Genomic DNA, 19,875 nt, shown 5'->3' with positions numbered 1-19,875 from the left:
TAACGTCCCCTCTACTGACAGCCAAACTAGTCGATGTCAGAACCTCGGGAGAACATTCCGAGACAGACAGACATTTAATCGAGCACCGATAGAATGGCAGTCTGCAAACGACCTTAAGTTTAGCTAGTTCACGTTCATTTGCCACTAACTCAATGTAACTGTGCCTGCAGGCCCGTGGCAAACATTTGAATTACAATCAATTACGGGGAAACGATTAGGTAACTGCAACTTGTGTTGTTTACTAGTTGTTACAGTACGATAGCTCTGTATTGCATCAGTTTGAGAGGATTTAGCTAGCTGCTAGCTAGCACCGCCTGGGGTGGCTATATCCTATTATACATGATTGTTATATCCTAGATAAACGTCATTATACATGTGCCACGTGGAGTGTATTATGAATATTTAATGTGTTTTCTTCAGATTGAAAAATGATTGGATTTGCATCTGGAAGACGTATACTTTCTGGGGTAAGAATGAAAACTTGACTTGATCAATGCAGCGTGTTTACTTACAAGAGGAACTATCTGTGCCAGCATGATGCATCATTACGTCACCCTGTTAAAATAATCGCCTAACTCATTTTTTCAAGTTTTGCAGGAAACACAAAAAACTTCACCAAAAGTGTAACATATGACATTTATTGATCATTTCACTCAAAAAGGATGTAACAAAGGATGGCTATTGGCATAGTAATAACACTGTGTGTAAATTATGTAACTTAAGAGAAATAAATGACTTAGGCAATTTTTTTAACATGCCTTTGTGACTTAAGCAAGATATGGTAACACTTTATTTTGAAGGTGTCTACAGTAGAGTCACACAAGCCTGTCAGAAACATGACATGACAAGTTTCATGAGCATTAATGTTACTTCAAAGTGTCTTTAATGTTCATGACACATCCCATGTCACGTTTATGACACACTCATGTCACTCTTATGTAGACACCTTCAAAATAAAGTGTTACTATATCTTGCTTAAGTCACAAAGGCATGTTCAAAAAATTGCCTAAGTCACATTTTTTTTTTACTTAGGCATAATAAATCCACTTAAGTCACACACTTGACATAGGCCATTATCTTAAAGGGGTAAAATCACACGATCTGATCAACTGAGGATGGAGGCGAATTTACCATAGGTGGCTGGCATCATGAGGAGATGATTTAGGCAAAAAAAACCGAATGTTGACAAAAAATGATTTAGGCGATTATTTTAACAGTGTGACGATTAGGAATTCATGGTGATTATTGTTATGTTCTCAGGTTCCAGCGTGGCGATGTCTTCAGCAGATAACCAGCAGAGCACCAAACTACACAACAAAACCTCAGCAGCTGTTTCACTCTCAAGTCTCCTCAGCGCTAATACCATCCAGACTAACTCCCACCAACAGGTTGTTGAGCGTCCGGCCCCTGAACTTGTCTGCCTCACGTCTCTGCCAGGGGCATTCACAAGGCAGCCCAGAGAGAGGCAAACACAGAGAGGGTTTCAGTATGAAGGCCCTCACCCAGGCTCCCAAACCAGCTCTCATACTGGGTTTCTCTGGGCTCTTTCCTTTCCTGTCTCCCTCGCTCCTGATGGCTGAGACACAGCTCTTCATCCCTGAAGTTGCTTTTGCTCAAATGGTCTACGGAGCCTGTATCGTCTCCTTCCTCGGAGGGGCCCGCTGGGGGTTTGCCATCCCTGATGGGAGTCCTGCGCAGCCTGACTGGAGGAATTTGGGCAACAGCGTGGTGCCTTCACTTCTGGCCTGGCTGGCTCTGCTCTGCAGGGACAATATTGCAGAGGGAGCCCTGGTAGTTATTATGGGACTGGGACTCTCCCTGCACTATGACCTGACCCTGCTGCCTGGCTACCCCTCCTGGTTCAAAGCTATGAGAACTGTCCTCACACTTGTCGCTACCTTCTCACTGGTGGCTACGCTGACTATTAAACAATTCTGCCCTGAGAAGAAGATCAAAGAGATTCAGCTGTGATTTAAGAGGACAGTTTGAACTTGGACTTAATAAAGTTGTAAAATTACAGGCAGACATATTGTCTTTTCTTCACACAGCAGTTATTTTGCTACCTTTTATAATATACTAGTGCAGTGCCTGTGGGAAGTATGTATTTGTCTGCAACTCCATAAAACACTTACTTTTCATAAGGTACCACACCATCCAGCACATACACATTGAACATTGATATTAGCTGGAAACTATTTGAATATTTTTGGAAAATCGAACCTTGTAGCGCACTTTTAAACTCCTAAAGATAGGTAGGCTAAATAGACTTACAGATGAGATGAGTCAGGGTGGAAATCCAGAGTGAATTGTGTTACTGACCAGGTGTAGGCCTATCACACAATGGGGCGGAGCTCCACTAAAAGGCGTCCGATCGGAAACAGTGCAATGACGCAACACGTCCTACGTAAATGATATTTTGAAAAATGAATTAAAAAATCTTCAAAATCGAGGATGCACACCTTCGTGCCATGTGCAAGACACATACAAAATATGACTAACGGTCAGCGAGATATGCCCTAGACCAGGGATGGGCAACTGGAGGCCCGGGGGCCACATACAACCCGCACCCTCACTTGAAGTGGTCCTCAGTACAACTACATGCATTTGAGCATGAAATCTTAAAAGTGCAGCGTAAAAATGCACAAAATTACTTCTTGCAATTAATGTTGGTCTGCTGTTCTTGCACTGATTAAAAAAAAAGAAATAAGTGGTTATTTTTTATTTGCTTCAAACCTTTTGTATTCCTATTTATACTGTTATACATGCATTTGAGCATGAAATATGTTAAGTTACTGAACTGTAAACATATTTAAAATTGCAGTTTCATCATATCTGGTTAAGTGCACGGTCCTATATGTGGCCCTGTGGTAGTGTCGAGGAAAAATTGTGGCCCCCTCCTGTATTTAAGTTGCCCATCCTGCCCTAGACACACACACATACACACACACTTCTTGCTTTTATTTACAGATAGTTATTTATATTATATTATATTTATATTATAGTTATAGCTATTTATAGATAGATAGATAGAAGATTAAATATATTTTGGGACAAATGTGAGCTCTATAAATGTGGCATATTATCTGGAACACTGGCCCATCAAGCTTCTTCGGGGGAACTTCTTGATTTTAAGTGGTTTAAGACAATTAAAACAATGTATACATTCGGTATATGTCTGAGCCTTTCATTCATTTAGGCGAAGAAAACTTAATGAAACATTTATTTTGGCCATTTTCAGCTTTATTGTTGGTGGCAGAGATACATAGTGAAAGGGGGAGACAGAGGGGAAGACATGCAGGAAGGGCCCCGACCCAGACTGGAACCTGGGGACCCTACCAGTGAGCCCCAAAACAGATGTTTACCATTAAAAAAACATTAGAAAAATACACAGTTAAAACGAATAGAACAATGGTCCGTTAATTGTACATTTTATTAGTTGTTCTGTATTGTTACTGTTATACACTGAATATACAGGGTTCATACACTTTAGCAGTGGTCAAATTCAAGCAATTTTGAAGCTTTTCCAGTATCTTACACCTGTTGTAAATTGCATGTTTTAGATGAGTACTTACATACTAAAATTATAATTTGAAATTGAATTTATTAGTTTGGAACTGAACATTCAGTTCTCACAATTCAAATTCAGTTCGCAAAATTCAATTTCAGTTTTCCGCGACAAACATCCGGGTAGTTGAGGCAGAGCAATCAAGTGCAGAAAACAGATGTGCTGATTGGCCGAAAAGGCGCTCTGTGTATCTGCGCTCGATTGTTTTAGATGAGTTCTTACATACTAAAAGGGGGAGATTTCACTGAACCATACCAACAGAGATGGTGTTACACTTTTAGGAGGAACGGTCTTCATTTCAGATAGGCTACTCATTATTTTTTACATTGAACATGTGATTATCTATAGTCTATAGATGGATATAGTCAGATTGCAAGAGAAATACAGTAAGAATTTCAAGCATTTACAAGCACTTTATCCAAAATCCAAGCACTTTTTAAACCTTGAAAATACATTTAAATTCAAGCATTTTCAAGGATTTCAAGCACCTGTACAAACCCTGAATATATATATATATTAAAAATTCATAAAATGTAATTTAGTTAGGGATTGTCAGGTACCTCAATGATAGAAAATATGTCCCTTAAGGGCAAAGGTTGGGAAAGGCTTACTTAGAAAATTAATAGGAACAGTTGGAAAATGAGCATCAAAACATCTAAATGTAGAACAAAACTTTGAAATGAAACATTTATCAGTAAGCATTTATATAATCACATTCTTCAGTATTAAAAAATGAAGACAAGAATATTGAAATGTGTTTGATTTTGGTAATTTCACATGTGCAAATTGGAGACGATGGATAAACATTGGGACCATCTGCATACCTTTCCTTTTCATTGTAACTCCAGAATGAAACAAGTCAGTATAACTTTATATTAATAATTAATGTAAAACGTCATCACTGATCTGTCTCCCCCTGCCTTTTGAATGAATATTCTGATAGACTATCGTTTTATCAGTTATGTAAATGTTTCAACACATCCCAACCTTTAAGGTGCAAATGTACCACAGTGATTTTCTTTGAGATTAATTCAATATAAATGTTCAGTGAAAATCCAGGAATGCTAAGTTTAGAAGCAGAAGTTGATTTTAGTGATCCCATATGTAGTTGTTTGCAAAATGCAGAAAATATCTCGTATACATTAGGGGTGTGCCATATCGTATCGTTCATGATAATATCGGTATATTTTTTTTATGGTTAAAAAAATGCATATCATGATATTGGCAACATTCTTACTTCTTGATGTAGTGGTTAAAGTTGTTTTAATCACAAAAAGCTACTTACTCCCTCTCGCTAAACACATGCAGCTTTCAAAATAAGAGTACAGTGTGTTAACAGAATCCACCACAGAACTTACAAGAAGACTGTCAAAATAAGATGCCTTTAACAAAACCTACAAGAACCTTTATTCTCCTTTACAAAATGATTTTTTTTTTTTTTAATTTTTTTGTATTTGGCAACTGTTGAGATTTGCACTTCACACCACATTTTAGATTTTTATTTATTTATACAGACTAAAAAAAATCATATTTTCTATATATTTTTCAGTATTTGGTAATATCGTCAAGAATATCGTTATCGCAAAAATAGCCTGAAATATCGTGATATTCTTTTAGGGCCGTATCGCCCACCCCTAGTATACATATGAACCGATTCAGTCAACTCAGGATGATTTTCATGTTTGTGCAAAATCATTTTGATGTTTTCACGTGAAATGAAGAGAGAGGTAATGTAGTCATTTTAAACTCAGCACACACATAGCTCTTTTATAAAGTTTATTTAGTCAACCAATAAAAGTGTTATTACTGTTGTGCAATATTAATATTCTGCCGTTTGCAATTACAGTACATGATAGGAAACACTGTTGCTGTGCAAATGTGATGCGCTCCAATATCCAAAAGAAGCATGATAACTTACCGTAGTGAAGGTAAAAGCATTTCTGTATGTTGTATTATATTAACTCTTTATCAGGTGAAGAACCATATTTGGTAACTTCAGTGGATATCAACATGAGGTCCCCATGTCTCTCTGTTTGGTCGTAGAACCACATGGATTTCTTCCAGCTAATCAGCAAAGATCAGGCTACGTCACAGACGGTGACACCATGACATCTGACCAATCAGTATGATAATAATATAATAATATTCACTTTATTGACCTTGATCTCCAATGTAAAAATGAAAAATTTAGAAAAAATCGTAACAGTCGTACAAATGGGTAATATTTTGAGAAAAAAGTTGCAAATTTACTAGATTGAAGTGGCAAATCTCCGCGAAAAAAAGTGGAATCTCGCAGATTCACCACTTTAAATCACTTTTTTCCTGTAGATTTGCCACTTTAATCTCGTCAACTTTTTTACCATTGATTTTAGATTTTTTGGTCACAAATTTAGGATTTTTTTATCATAAATTTGTAACTTTTTTTACCGTTAATTTGAGATTTTTTTAGTCACAAATTTGAGATTTATTTAATCATGAATTTTTAACTTTTTACCATTGATTTTAGATTTTTTGGTCACAAATTTAGGATTTTTTTATCATGAATTTGTAACTTTTTTTACCGTTAATTTGAGATTTTTTTAGTCACAAATTTTAGATTTTTTTAATCATAAATTTGTAACTTTTTTTACTGTTAATTTGAGCGTTTTTGGTCACAAATTGTAGATTTTTTTAATCATAAATTTGTAACTTTTTTTTTTACCGTTAAATTGAGAGTTTTTGGTCACAAATTTGAGATTTTTCTCATAAATTTGTAACTTTTTTACCATTAATTTGAGATTTTTTTCTCTTTATTTATTTCTCAAAATATTACCCCCCTTCCCCGGGTCCATATGTTTTTGTTTTTTTTACACATTCTGGCAGTATGTAATATCCTTCAATATTCTCTAGGGTTGAAATTTGAACTTTGCAAGTATTTCAATGAGTGCCCTATTAAGGGTTAATGCTGGGTACCTCAACATCAGAAAAATGAAATGTGTCTGTTGCCACTGATGAGTGAAATAATAAAACCGTCTCCACTTGCTTGGATTTGAGTGTAAATAGTGACTAAGAGGCACTATTATTTACAGTATCATATATACAAAAATAATCCAGTGAACATTACTGAGTGATAACTGCACTGGTGTGACAACAGTGGTGCGCTGTTCAAGTTTATAATTATGTACAGGACATGTTCACTTACCATGGAACTTTGGCTCCATTATTAAATAGGCTCAAGTGGTTTCATCAATCTTCCAAAGTAGCAATGCACTCACCTCAAACATTTCTTTAAGGAAAAATAAAAGAGAAAATGAACTTAAAAAAACAGTGCTTTAACATCTTATCAAAGGACTGTCTGCAGTGTTCTCCACATGAGACACTTGAGAAGAAAAACTCTGGTCCGTCCAAAATAGAAGTCCCCCGCTGTGAAAAATATCCTTATCACAAGGATCGCTTTGTCTTCGAATACGCACGAGAGGAAAATAAGTGTGCTTCCGCTGATATTCTTGGAAAAGTACTGAATTGAAAATAGATACATTAGAGTCGTGTAAAAGCAGTTTTTCCATCCAGTTTTCGCTCTGCTGCCATATGTTCAAATGAAAAAGAAAAACATGCCTTAAACATGTTTAAATAACATAAACAATCATTTGAAAGCCTACTTGAGACAGAAACACACTTTGTGTTTCTTAAGGTGCAGCTTTTCTTTCACTTTATGCAGTTTTGGGATGATATGGACGTTCATAATGTGAATATTGCCCCCTCAGAGCACCGCCAGCCCTCCGTCGCAGCGGCTGGTGATCATGTTGCCGACTTCAGTCCAGGTGTCCAGGTGCGGGTCGTAGATCTCCACAGAGTCCACCGTCACCGGGGCGGAGAAGTCTCTGCTGGCGGCGCGGCCTCCCACAGCGTACAGCAGCCCGTTAACCGCCGACACCGACACGCCGGCACGAGCGGTCGACATCGGAGCCACCTCCATCCATTTCTCCTGCAGGAAGAGGGGAGGGGAATGTTAGGACACAGATATTACAGAAAACTGACTAGAGAACTGGGGATGCTCATTTCCAGGTTCATTCTTGTATTGTAATTCCTACTATAACATGTTTACATGTTTAATGTTCACAAAACAAAGAAAAAGAGACACAAAATGAGACAAATGAGATAGAAAACAAATAAAAAAATACACAAAAGGACCTTCGTAGAGATTAATTGACCAGAAAGAGATACAAAAATGTACAGAAAGAGACAAAAAATGACCTTTATAGAGATAAATCAAATGGAAAGAGATACAAAACAACCTGAAAGAGACACAAAAACCCCAGAAAAAGACACAAAATTACCTTCATAAAGTCAAATTGACCACAAAGAGATACAAAACCATACAGAGATGCATAACGACTACAAAGAGACAAAAAATGACCTTCATAGAGACTAATTGACCAGAAAGAGACACAAATGTACAGAAAGAGACACAACATTACCAGAAAGAGACAAAGAATGACCTTTATAGAGATAATTCAAATGGAAAGAGACACAAAACAACCTGAAAGAGACACAAAATGACCTTCGTAAAGACAAATTGACCTGAAAGAGACACAAATGTACAGAAAGAGAGACAAAATGACCTGAAAGAGACACAAAATGACCTTCATAAAGACAAAATGACCAGAAAGAGATGCAAAATGACCTTTATAGGGATAAATCAAACAGAAAGAGATACAAAACAGCCTGAAAGAGACACAAAAAAAACCAAGAAAAAGACACAAAATGACCTTCGTAAAGACGAATTGACCTGAAAGAAACACAAAATGACCAGAAAGACAGAAAGAGCCAAAAATGACCTCATAGAGACAATTTGACCAGAAAGAGACACAAAATGACCAGAAAGAGAAACAAAATGACCTTTATAGAGATAAATCAAATGGAAAGAGATACAAAATGAGACAAATGAGATAGAAAAACAACCAAAAAGATACACAAAAGGACCTTCGTAGAGACTAATTGACCAGAAAGAGACACAAATGTACAGAAAGAGAAACAAAACAACCTGAAAGAGACACAAGAAACCCCCAGAAAAAGACACAAAATGACCTTCGTAAAGACAAATTGACCTGAAGGAAACACAAAATGACCAGAAAGAGACAAAAATGACCTCATAGAGACAAATTGACCACAAAGATATACAAAACCATACAGAGATGCATAACGACTACAAAGAGACAAAAAGCAACAAACCTCCTCTGGACAGTACTTTTCCACTGTCTCCAGTGCTCCTAGCGCTTCATTCCAGCCGCCCACTGCATAAATGCAGTTATTGAGGCAGGCGACGCCCACATAGGCTCGCCGTGTGACCATCACCGGCAGGGCGCTCCAACGGCGGGAGATCGGGTCGTACACCTCGGCTGAACGCAGCTCCATCCCTTCGTCACTGATTCCTCCAATCACGTAAATAAACCCTGGAAGGAGACAACACACCAGTACTCAGATCAGAGCTGCTTCACTAAGCGTCTGAGTGAAGAAACACACTGCACTAAGTGAGAAGAAGGGTTCAGTAGCATGTGTTGTGTGTGAAATTGCATGGACAAACTTGTATAAAATAATGTTTATTGCAAGCAAAAAAGCAATTACCAGAAAGTGGATGAAGTAGGAGGAACCTAAGATTGAGGACTGGGTGGAGGTTATACTTAATATTTATGTGATGGAAAAGTTAACTTTCTCCATGAGACTGGAGGAGGACAGATTTAAAAGAATATGGAAAAAAAGCGTGTTACTCGAGGCTCTGTCAGAGGTGACTGTTATATTCCTCTGCGCAGGAGCACTTTCAGTAAGTCAGCCTGCTCAGTAAGGAGTGCAAGTGTGTGGAACTCAGTATCTGAGGAGGTTAAACTGCTAACAACATGCAAGGCCTTTACAAAAAAGTTGAAATTGTGGCTTATCAACACCTACAGCTGCCAACACTAAAAGATAAGCCTGTTGTGTTGTTTTGATGTTATGATAAAATGTTATGTTGTGATGTTGTATGTGATGTTGTATTTTTTCTTAATCGTATCGTAAGTCTTTGTATATGTATTTTGTATATTGTACGTATTTTTTATTTATTTTTTTTTTTGTTTGTTTTTTGTTTGTTTGTTTTTTGTTTTGTAATTCTCTACTTTTTTACATCATGGCCAGGGGACTACAGATGAAAACTAGCCTTCTGGCTAACTCTGGCTTTTTTAACCATGTATAATCATGTGTTTTATGAAATTGCAATGTCCCCTTTTAAATAAACTAATAATAATAATAATAATAATAATAATTGGGTAGTGTACATAAAACCAATTAGGTCTGACTTTATCTGAGATGTCCATCATTAGAAGGAAAAGGACCCTGGTTCGTAGCTACAGAAGTTGAAAAGTTATGTTTTTTAAATTTGTTTTTTATTATTATTATTTCTAATTTGATTTATTGTTTCTTGGTTATTTTTTTTGTTTAATGAATATTATTATTTTTTATTTCTCTAATTTTGCTACACTGGAACAAATTGCTGTTGGATTAGTCATCATTTTTGGATGACAGTGGATGACTACTATTTCAGTTGCACAATTTTATTGGAGTATATAAAAATGGAAAGTTATTTTATATCTGATCCAAGATGAAAGATTGAGGAAAGATGTCAAGTGTAATCTGAGGATGCATTATTGGAGGGATTCGATTTATTTAACCAGATGTATACAAAATGTTTGTTAAAATGTTCAATAAAAAGAAAGTTATAAAAAAAAAAAAAAGAAGAAACTGTTTGGAAACAGTCTTCATACACTTTATTATAGTTTAATTTATCCATATCTTTCATATTGTAATATAGTTTGGGCAAGCACCTTTCCTACTACACTCCATAGAATTTTGGTTCTTCAGAAACGTTTTGTTAGGATGGCAACCCGATCTGAGTCACATGCCTCATCAGTACCCCTCTTTCAGAAACTCCAGATACTTACTGTTCATGACATTAATATTTCTCAAATATGTGTTTTTACTTTTAAGGTATATTCAGATCATGAAAACTTTCCAAAGCACTTTAAGACTTATTTTAAATTTAATTCTCAGATTCACTCTTATTCAACGCGTCAATCTTTATGTCTTCATCCTCCAAGATTTCTGACATGCAGAGGTCAATTTATTGTTCAATTTAGGGAATAAATTATGGATAAAAACCTTTTCCCATCTGGCAAAGGACTCCATCTCTTTAAAATGTTTCAAAAGATGTCTGAAAGCTCATTTAACTGCTGTTTTGAAATTCTAGTTCACACAAATATACTTTTTTAACATGTTCATTTTTGTTTTTAATTGTTTTTGTTATTGTCATTATAACTTGTTGATGTTATACATTTGTTTTTTCTATTATCAGTTTATTACTTTCTGATGAAATTTTAGGTGGAGGCTTTAAATAAGCCCATCTGGGTTTTCTGCCTCTCCCTGCACTTTATATTATATGTTATCTTTGTCATTTTATGTAATTCTAACTGTGCAAATAAAACCTAAAAACCTAAAAAACTGATAAAAGCACTTAACTACTCTTCGAAATGTGACTGGATTGTAAACTTTTTTCCCAACACACCTTGTAGCTCACAGCAGCCAAAGTAGTAGCGAGGGACCGCCATGCTGCCGATGACCTCCCACTTGTTCTCCTCGGGGTCGTATCGCTCCATGGTCTTCCCGATCTCAGAGCCGATCCAACCGCCTGCAACCATCAGATAATGTTTCATGTTATCCAAGATACTGGTTACTGGTTGAAGTCTACTTACTTACTATGTATTATCAATTATGTTTTCATCTACAGGCGATAGATGATGATTTTGTTGTTATTTAAACCCTTTCTAAACTACTTTTTTGCACAAGTGTGTTTGATATTGTTATTTTATATATTGTTATTTCAAGTTTTTGCACTTGCGAGCCCATTTACAGCCCATCCTTACCTGCAGTCATGAAAAAAATTATAAGACCACCCTTGTTTTCTTCACTTTCTTGTTCATTTTAATGCCTGGTACAACAAAAGGTACATTTGTTTGGACAAATATAATGATAACAACCAAAATAGCTGATTAGAGTTTAATTAAAGAGCTGATATCTAGACATTTTCCATGGTTTTCTGAATAATAACCACAATTATTATCAAGAAAACCATGGAAAATGTCTAGATATCAGCTCTTAAATTAAACTCTTATCAGCTATTTTTGTTCTTATCATTATATTTGTCCAAACAAATGTACATTTAGTTCATACTTTTTCAACTTTGTTGAATTAGTTCAGTTATTTTAAAGGGTATGAATACTTATGCAATCATTTATTTTACCTTATATATTTTTAATTAATTTATTCTATTTTGTAAAAATCTGTTTTCACTTCGACATTAAAGAGGGGTTTTTTTCAAATTCTTTTTAAAAAAGGCCAAATTATATTGACCTTGATTTCATGTGTAAAAGCAACAAAAAGGGTGAAACATCCAAGGGGGATGAATACTTTTGCAAGGCACTGTATGTGTGAAATCAACAGAGTGCCTCTTTAAAATTAAACTACCAGTTTGTGCTGTATGTTTTTTGGTGACTGTGGCATTTACCGAGAGCATACAGAGCTCCGTGGCAGGGACAGACGCCGACTCCACAGCGAGGAAAGTTGAGAGACGCCACGGCGGCCCACTGCTTGGTCACGGGGTCGTATCTCTCAGTGCAGTCGAAGATCATCGAGTCTTTCTCCCCTGGAGGAAAATAAGTGGTGGAAGAAGTATTCAGACCCCTTACTGAAGTAAAAGTACTAATACCACACTGTGAAATTACTCCATTACAAGTAAAAGTCCTGCATTCAAAACATACTGAAGTAAAAGTACAAAAGTATCAGCATCAACATGTGCTTAAAGTATCAAAAGTAAAAGTACTCATTATGCAGAATGGACCCACTCAGATTATTATATAGTCTAAATATATTATTACATTATTTGTATTAATGCTTTTAATGTAAGCAGTGTACTCATTTTGTAAAGACAACTCATTTAATTACTTAATATACTCTGCCCTACAAAGCAAAAAGGCAGTAACTACGCAGAGTGCAGAACTGAGAAAAATGACTTTAAAGTTATCCTGTAATCCAGCCTGAGTACACAACTGTACAAACGACATTGACATTTTTCTCCAAAACGACACACATTTGAGATAAGATGTTCTGTCACATAACAAAGGATGCCTTGAATATCATGAAAATGACAATAACTCATTTTTGACCAAAAATGCAGTTACTGCCTTTTTGCTTTCTAGGGCAGCACTGTTATAAGATTTAATTTAAAAAAAGTTGAATTACTTTACATTGATTATGTTTTTATGTTAAATCTCAACCTGAAAAGTAACTAAAGCTGTCTAAAGCTAAATGTAGTGGAGTAAAAAGTACAACATTTACCTTAAAATGTAGTGAAGTAGAAGTATAAAGCTACATAAAATGGAAATACTCAAGTAAAGTACAAGTACCTCAAAACAGGGTAGGCGTAATAAGCTATGCTTCAGCCTTTTCGGTCCAAATGTCTATTATCAATTTTATCTCTCTGTTTACATGTTGTTTACTTTGATCAATGTTTTTTTTTTTTTTCTGGTTTGTTTTGATGACATGTATTGACCGAAATAAACAGATACGAAACGAAACGAAAATTGTACTTAAACACAGTACTTGAGTGAATGTACCAAGTTACTTTCCACCACTGCTTGACAGTGATATAATGTTATAACATGCTGGCCTCAGCTCCCGTACCTCCCACTACATAGATCATGCCCTCCAGAACGGCGACCCCCACCCCGCTGCGGGCCTGGTGCAGGGAGGACACCGTGGTCCAGTACTGGTTAAAGGTGTCGAAGCGCTCCACACAGCTCAGCGCCCGGCTGTCACTCCAGCGGCCTCCCTGCAGCCGAGTGTAGCCTCCTGTCAGAGGAAACAAGCAAAGGCCAGAGGATAAACCAGGGCTCGTACACTGTAGCAGTGGTCAAATTCATTCAAAAAGCATTTTTCAACCACTTTCAAGGTCAGTTTTCAAGCTTTTCCAGTATCTTACACCTGTTGTAAATTGCACGTTTTAGATGAGTACTTACATACTAAAAGGGGGAGATTTCACTGAACCATACCAACAGTGATGGTGTTACACTTTTAGGAGGAATGGTCTTCATTACAGATAGGCTACTCATTATTTTTTACACTGAACATGTGATTATCTATAGCAGGGGTCTCAAACTTGCGGCCCTCGTGATGATATTTTGTGGCCCCCACCTTGATATGAAAGTTTAATGTGAGTTTTATATGAATGACACTTTACTGTGTTGTGTGTGGAAGGTCCCTTTAATTACTTTTTTTGGTAATGTTTTGTCTTGTTTTGGTAATTTTGTGTCTTTTTTTAATTAATTTTGTGTCTTTTTTTTAAATTAATTTTGTGTCTTTTTTGGTAATTCTGTTGTTGTTTTTTTGGCCATTTTGTGTCTTTTTTGTCATTTTGTGTCTTTTTTAAAGTAATTTTACTGTTTTTTGAGTCATTCTGTGTCTTTTGAGTCATTTTGTGTCTTTTTTTGGTCCTTATGTGTCTTTTTTTTAGTAATTTTGTGTCTTTTTTTGGTCATTTTGATACTGCCTCCAGCGGCCGCCAGGTAATTTGAGTTTGAGACCCCTGATGTATAATCTACAGATGGATACAGACAGATTGCAAGAGAAATACAGTAAGAATTTCAAGCATTTACAAGCACTTTATCCAAAATCCGAGCACTTTTTAAACCTTGAAAATACAACATTTAAATTCAAGCATTTTCAAGGATTTCAAGCACCTGTACGAACCCTGCTAAATGGCATTTCTTTAATCAGGGACTGTCTTTATTACAAAAAAAGGGATTTCAAGCAAACCTATGGCGTAGAGGTATTTCCTCGCTTTTCTTCTGGGCCTCATCTTGGCTGGTTGTAGCTGGCTGTACATCTTATTTTCTTTGGGAGACTTTGTGACTTCCGTGTATTCCTTCAGCAGAGTCTGCAGCGCCACCCGCAGGCTGAAGTCTGTAATACCTTCAATGGCAAACATTTCAACATGCTGTTTACAAAGTACAAGTTTGAAAAATATAAAAGGATGGCTGCAAAAAGTTATGTTCCCCTCACCCTCTATGTACTTGAACAGTCTCTGTGGGGAAAGCAAAGGGAAGCGGACCGGTTCCAACACCTCCACTACATGTTTTTTCCTCTTTGCCACATCGTGGAGAACCCAGTCCATGGCTGCCGTGAATACCTGGTACTCATCCTCAATTCGCAGCTCTTCGCTTCGTAGCAGCCTCACCAGCTGATCCTTGGTCAGGCCCCTGAACTCATCAGTGACGCACACCTAAAAGGAGGCAGGTGGTAGAGGCTGAGTGTTAGCATCAAACAGGGTTCCTGACCTCTAGAGCAGTAGTTCTCAACCTTTTTGAGTCGCGACCCCCAATTTAACATGCATGTTGTCCGCGACCCCCGCTCACTGAACACAATCTCACAAGCACAGTTCAGATCACCCAAAAAAGAAACAAAATGACATAAAAAAGGAAACAAAATTACCAAAAAAGAGACACAAAATGACCAAAAACACACAAAATGACCAAAAAAAGACACAAAAAGATCAAAAATACACAAAATGACAAAAAGACACAAAATGACAAAAAAAGAAACAAAATGACCAAAAAAGACACAAAATGACCAAAAAAGTCACAAATTGACCACAAAATAATAATATAAAAAAAAAGACCAAAAAAGACACAAAATTACAAAAAAATACACACAAAATGACCCAAAAAAAAAAGACATTAAGTGACCAAAAAGACTAAAACACATTAACACATGAGCACTTTAACACAGTGGAGACAGAGCTGACTTCCAAAATGATTTGGCGACCCCCACAAATCACCTCGCGACCCCAATTGGGGTCCCGACCCCAAGGTTGAGAATAGCTGTAGGCCCACCTGAGCAAGGGTCAGGGCAAGTAAGGCCTAGATGTAGTGATCAAAGCTTCCACAGCTCTGACCTTTTTTTATTTTAAATGTATCTATTTATTTTTTTGTTTGTTTCTTTACCTTTGTCAATTTCTGTATTTTATTGCACTTTTTGCACTTTTATGTGAAGCACTTGCGGCTAAGCCGTCTGTAAATGCACTATATAAATAAATAAATTTGACTTTGACTTTAACCTAACCAAACCTAACAGCAGAAAATCTCACATTGCATGTTTAAGTCAATGAAAGCAATATGTCTTTGTCCCATCAGCTCTATTTATCAGCTATAATTTCATTGATAGAATGGTACATAATGATATCAATTTCCCATTCACGGCCGGTATACATAGTTCCTCATCAAATATAAATGCTGATGGTGTGCGACTGGACTTTAAGAATGGATGTCAGCTACATCCAGCTTAAAGTTACCAGGTAAACATGAGATAGTGCTTTGCGTTGTTTCATACCTCCAGGAAGTGAACATGGATGTAGTTCTCAGTAAACTCCAGCATCTCCATGCAGGCAATCTGCTCCAGGAACTGAAAGATGCCCACACAGTTGGACGGGTCCATGTGGCCCTTAAGAAACTCTCCACAGACAGACACCACCTCGTTCAGCTGCAGCATGTCTGCTGCCACCATCAGCTCTTGAACGTTCTCCACGGTCACACTGATCACGCCTGACAGGAAAGGGCACATGTTTCCATTCAGAAAATGGTACAAAATTCAAAAAAATACAAAAAAGATCTTAACATCACTTAAAGTCATTTTTTGTCAAAATTGTTGTTTTTTTTGCCTAAATCATCTCCTCATTACCACCTATGGTAAAATCGCCTCCATCCTCAGTTGATCAGATCATGTGATTTTACCCCTTTAAGATAATGGCCTATGTCAAGTGTGTGACTTAAGCGGATTTATTATGCCTAAGTCAAAATAAAATGTGACTTAGGCAATTTTTCTTGCCATGCCTTTGTGACTTAAGCAAGATATGGTAACACTTTATTTTGAAGGTGTCTACATTAGAGTGACATGAGCGTGTCATAAACATGACATGGGATGTGTCATGAACATTAATGACACTTTGAAGAAACATTGATGTTCATGATACTTGTCATGTCATGTTTCTGACAGGCCTGTGTGACTCTTATGTAGACACCTTCAAAATAAAGTGTTACCTATCTTGCTTAAGTCACAAAGGCATGTTCAAAAAATAAAGTCATTTATTTCTCTTAAGTTACATAATTTACACTAGGGTTGTCAAAAGTATCGATACTAAAACGTTGTATCCGAATACAATACTCATTTTCAAAAGTATCGATCCAACAACTTATTAAGCGGCTAAACCATACAACCTCAAAATATTGTTCTAATTGTTATTGTTTATTGAATTTATTTCTTTTTTGCACTACCTCAGACCTGAAGCTTGTTATCATAGTTGCAGTTTCTTTTTGCACAACTGTTTTTTATTATAAATATTTAACCTGTGGTTCTGCTCATTTTTACCTGTTACATTTTTCTTGTTAACAAAAATATTTCTGTTAAATTTTGGGGTCTTTGTTTTTATCCTTGTGGTGTCGAAAATGGTATCGAGTATCAAATATTTCCTGAGTATCGGTATCGAGTTGAAGATTTCAGTATCGTGACAACCCTAATTTACACACAGTGTTATTACTATGCCAATAGCCATCATTTGTTACATCCTTTTTGAGTGAAATGATCAATAAATGTCATATGTTACACTTTTGTTGAAGTTTTTTGTGTTTCCTGCAAAACTTGAAAAAAATGAGTTAGGCGATTATTTTAACAGGGTGACGTTAAGGAACAATATGACTGGAATATCAGGATGGATGCAGACCTGTATATATAAAGTCCAGCAACACCTCAAAGACTTCAGTCTCCACTCCAAGGATCTGCACCTCCTCCTTATCCGCCTCCCTCATCCCCCCTGAGAACAGAGCGGAGAAGTACGGGCTGCTGGCAGCGAGCACCAGCCGGTGGACCCTGAAGACGCGGCTGCCGACCTTCAGCCCCACGTCGCAGAAATCGGTGCGGAGCCGCATCTTGTTCATCTGGGCCAGGATGAGTCTGGCGTAGCGGTCTGAGGCCAGCAGAGCCTGCTCGGACACTTGGGTTGCCATGGCAGCTGCAGCATCAGCACCACCACCACAACCAGAGGATGTTGACACGGAGGTGGAGGACATAGCAGCTGGGGCGGTGCTGTCAGGGCCAGATTAACACTCTGCTGTTCCCTGGGCAACAATATTCAAGGGCCCCATCATCACGACCCCAGAATCACCATAATCTGGCAAAATATAGAAAAAATTACAGTAAAATACAGTTTATATACTCAATACATCAATAACTAACTGTCATCAAGTGCATTTTCATGTACAGATGTGCAAACGCTCAGAGAACTACAAATGCACCACGATGTCCTCATAGAACTACAAATGCACCACGATGTCCTCATAGAACTACAAATGCACCACCATGTCCTCATAGAACTACAAATGCACCACGATGTCCTCATAGAACTACAAATGCACCACCATGTCCTCATAGAACTACAAATGCACCACCATGTCCTCATAGAACTACAAATGCACCACTATGTCCAAACAAAACATGTCAGCATCAGTATAATCTGGCAAAATTGACCCACTACATAGATAATAACAATAATAATAATACATTTATTATATAAAATATATTTTGAAGGCTCCTTTCTAGGCACTCAAGGACACCGTACAAAAAGATAGAAAACGATCGGGAAGGAAGTGTCCTCAATTTTCACAAAAAAATAAGTTAGCAACCACTTTCAAAGCATCCAGTATTTATTTAACAACACTTATTCCCAGCAGCACTAATGTATTGAATTGATAGAGCCATCACAGAGGAAGACAAGACACAAACAAAAATCAAGAATCTAGAAACAAGTAGCATTTTGGTCCTAAGTTCATTTTAAACTGAAATCACCTTGTCCCTGGGCAATTGCCCAGTTGCCCATATGGTTAATCCGGCCTTGGTATACACCACTTAAGAAATGTTTAAATGCCATGTTGTTTCTTTTTTTTTCAGCACAACCTCATATATATGATCTAATAATAATTGATTTTTTATTCTGGCTAACTGGATCAACATTTTGAACCAAAAAGAAACAAAGAACAACCAACATAAATGTGATCTTGTGATTGTGTGTGATCCTGTCATGCAATTCTGTTTTTTATTCTCGTGTGACTCTATTTTATTTGTGTCTTGTGTGTTTAGCGTAACAATTTTGGTCATTTTGTGTCTTTTGTTGTGTCTTTTTTAGCTATTTGGTGTCTTTTTTGGGTCATTTTGTGTCTTTTTTAGTCATTTTATGTCTACTTCTGTGTTTTTTTTGGTCATTTTGTGTCTTTTTTGGTCATAATGTGCCTTTATTAGTAATTTTGTGTCTTTTTTTGTCCTTTAGTCCAACACAAAATGCCCATATGGTTAATCCGGCCTTGGGTGCTGTGCTAACATGGAGGCCAGTATTCACAAAACCCTCCTTTTTTAGTGAGTCTCAGCATAAACAGACCTGAAATACACACAGTGCCAAAACACACAGTCAATGACACGCATTACTGTTGTGTAACAACACAAAACTGTGGCTATTTCGGCAAAATAATGACCAATAAACGAATAAAAACGGATTTTCTTGACTGTCTCACGGTAAAACACACTGTTGCTGCCAGATATAAATTACTGTCCGCCCCCTGTTGCTAAATAGGCTGTATGAATAAAAAACTAAAATAAAATAAAAAACCCGTTAGCCAGACATGCTAAGCCAAGGGTGGATTCAACCATCATGTTCATCAGTAAAATGCTCAACTAAAATGAGACAACTTTACAGCTTCGTCAATCCCTGCTCAGATAGCGCCAAAACGCAGAGAATAGCGGGCTTGTATTTTTTAAAATGACAAAAATTAGCTTGTTTTTAGCCGCAACTTACCCATAAGTTTACTGATGAGGATGCAGGCAACTTCCGTCGCCCTGCAGACTGTCAACACAGCTCTCTGGATCGACTGCTCTGGTCTGGCAGTTGAATCGCCAGGCACTACTAAACAATCACCGAAAGTTGCATTCATTTATTTTTTGTATATGTCGTCACCCTGTTAAAATAATCGCCTGTGTGTTTTTTCAAGTTTTGCAGGAAAAACAAAAAACTTCACCAAAAGTGTAACATATGATATTTATTGATCATTTCACTCAAAAAGGATTTAACAAAGGATGGCTATTGGCATAGTAATAACACTGTGTGTAAATGATGTAACTTAAGAGAAATAAATGACTTAGGCAATTTTTTT

At 37.0% G+C, this 19,875-nt stretch overlaps 2 protein-coding genes across 2 annotated transcripts; one reads left to right on the top strand and one right to left on the bottom strand.

Moving 5' to 3' along the window:
- Positions 1–51: 51 nt before the first annotated feature.
- LOC131980554 (transmembrane protein 69-like) lies at positions 52–2,017 on the top strand. Its single transcript, XM_059344808.1, has 3 exons — positions 52–218; positions 421–467; positions 1,261–2,017. The coding sequence occupies exons 2-3, from the start codon at positions 429–431 to the stop codon at positions 1,969–1,971; spliced, it is 750 nt and encodes a 249-aa protein (XP_059200791.1). The 5' UTR covers positions 52–218; positions 421–428; the 3' UTR covers positions 1,972–2,017.
- A 1,395-nt stretch (positions 2,018–3,412) lies between these two features.
- ipp (intracisternal A particle-promoted polypeptide) lies at positions 3,413–19,586 on the bottom strand. The gene is made up of 10 exons (XM_059345245.1): positions 19,521–19,586; positions 17,400–17,846; positions 16,013–16,224; positions 14,687–14,906; positions 14,441–14,596; positions 13,310–13,477; positions 12,135–12,272; positions 11,136–11,258; positions 8,777–8,997; positions 3,413–7,529 (listed from the first exon to the last, which is right to left on the bottom strand). The coding sequence occupies exons 2-10, from the start codon at positions 17,743–17,745 to the stop codon at positions 7,305–7,307; spliced, it is 1,809 nt and encodes a 602-aa protein (XP_059201228.1). The 5' UTR covers positions 17,746–17,846; positions 19,521–19,586; the 3' UTR covers positions 3,413–7,304.
- Between the last annotated feature and the right edge of the window lie 289 nt (positions 19,587–19,875).

Source organism: Centropristis striata, chromosome 11, assembly GCF_030273125.1.
Source record: "Centropristis striata isolate RG_2023a ecotype Rhode Island chromosome 11, C.striata_1.0, whole genome shotgun sequence".
Lineage (NCBI taxonomy): Eukaryota > Metazoa > Chordata > Actinopteri > Perciformes > Serranidae > Centropristis > Centropristis striata.
The sequence above is the reverse complement of the archived record's forward strand: the minus strand, read 5'-3'. Positions and strand labels throughout refer to the sequence as shown.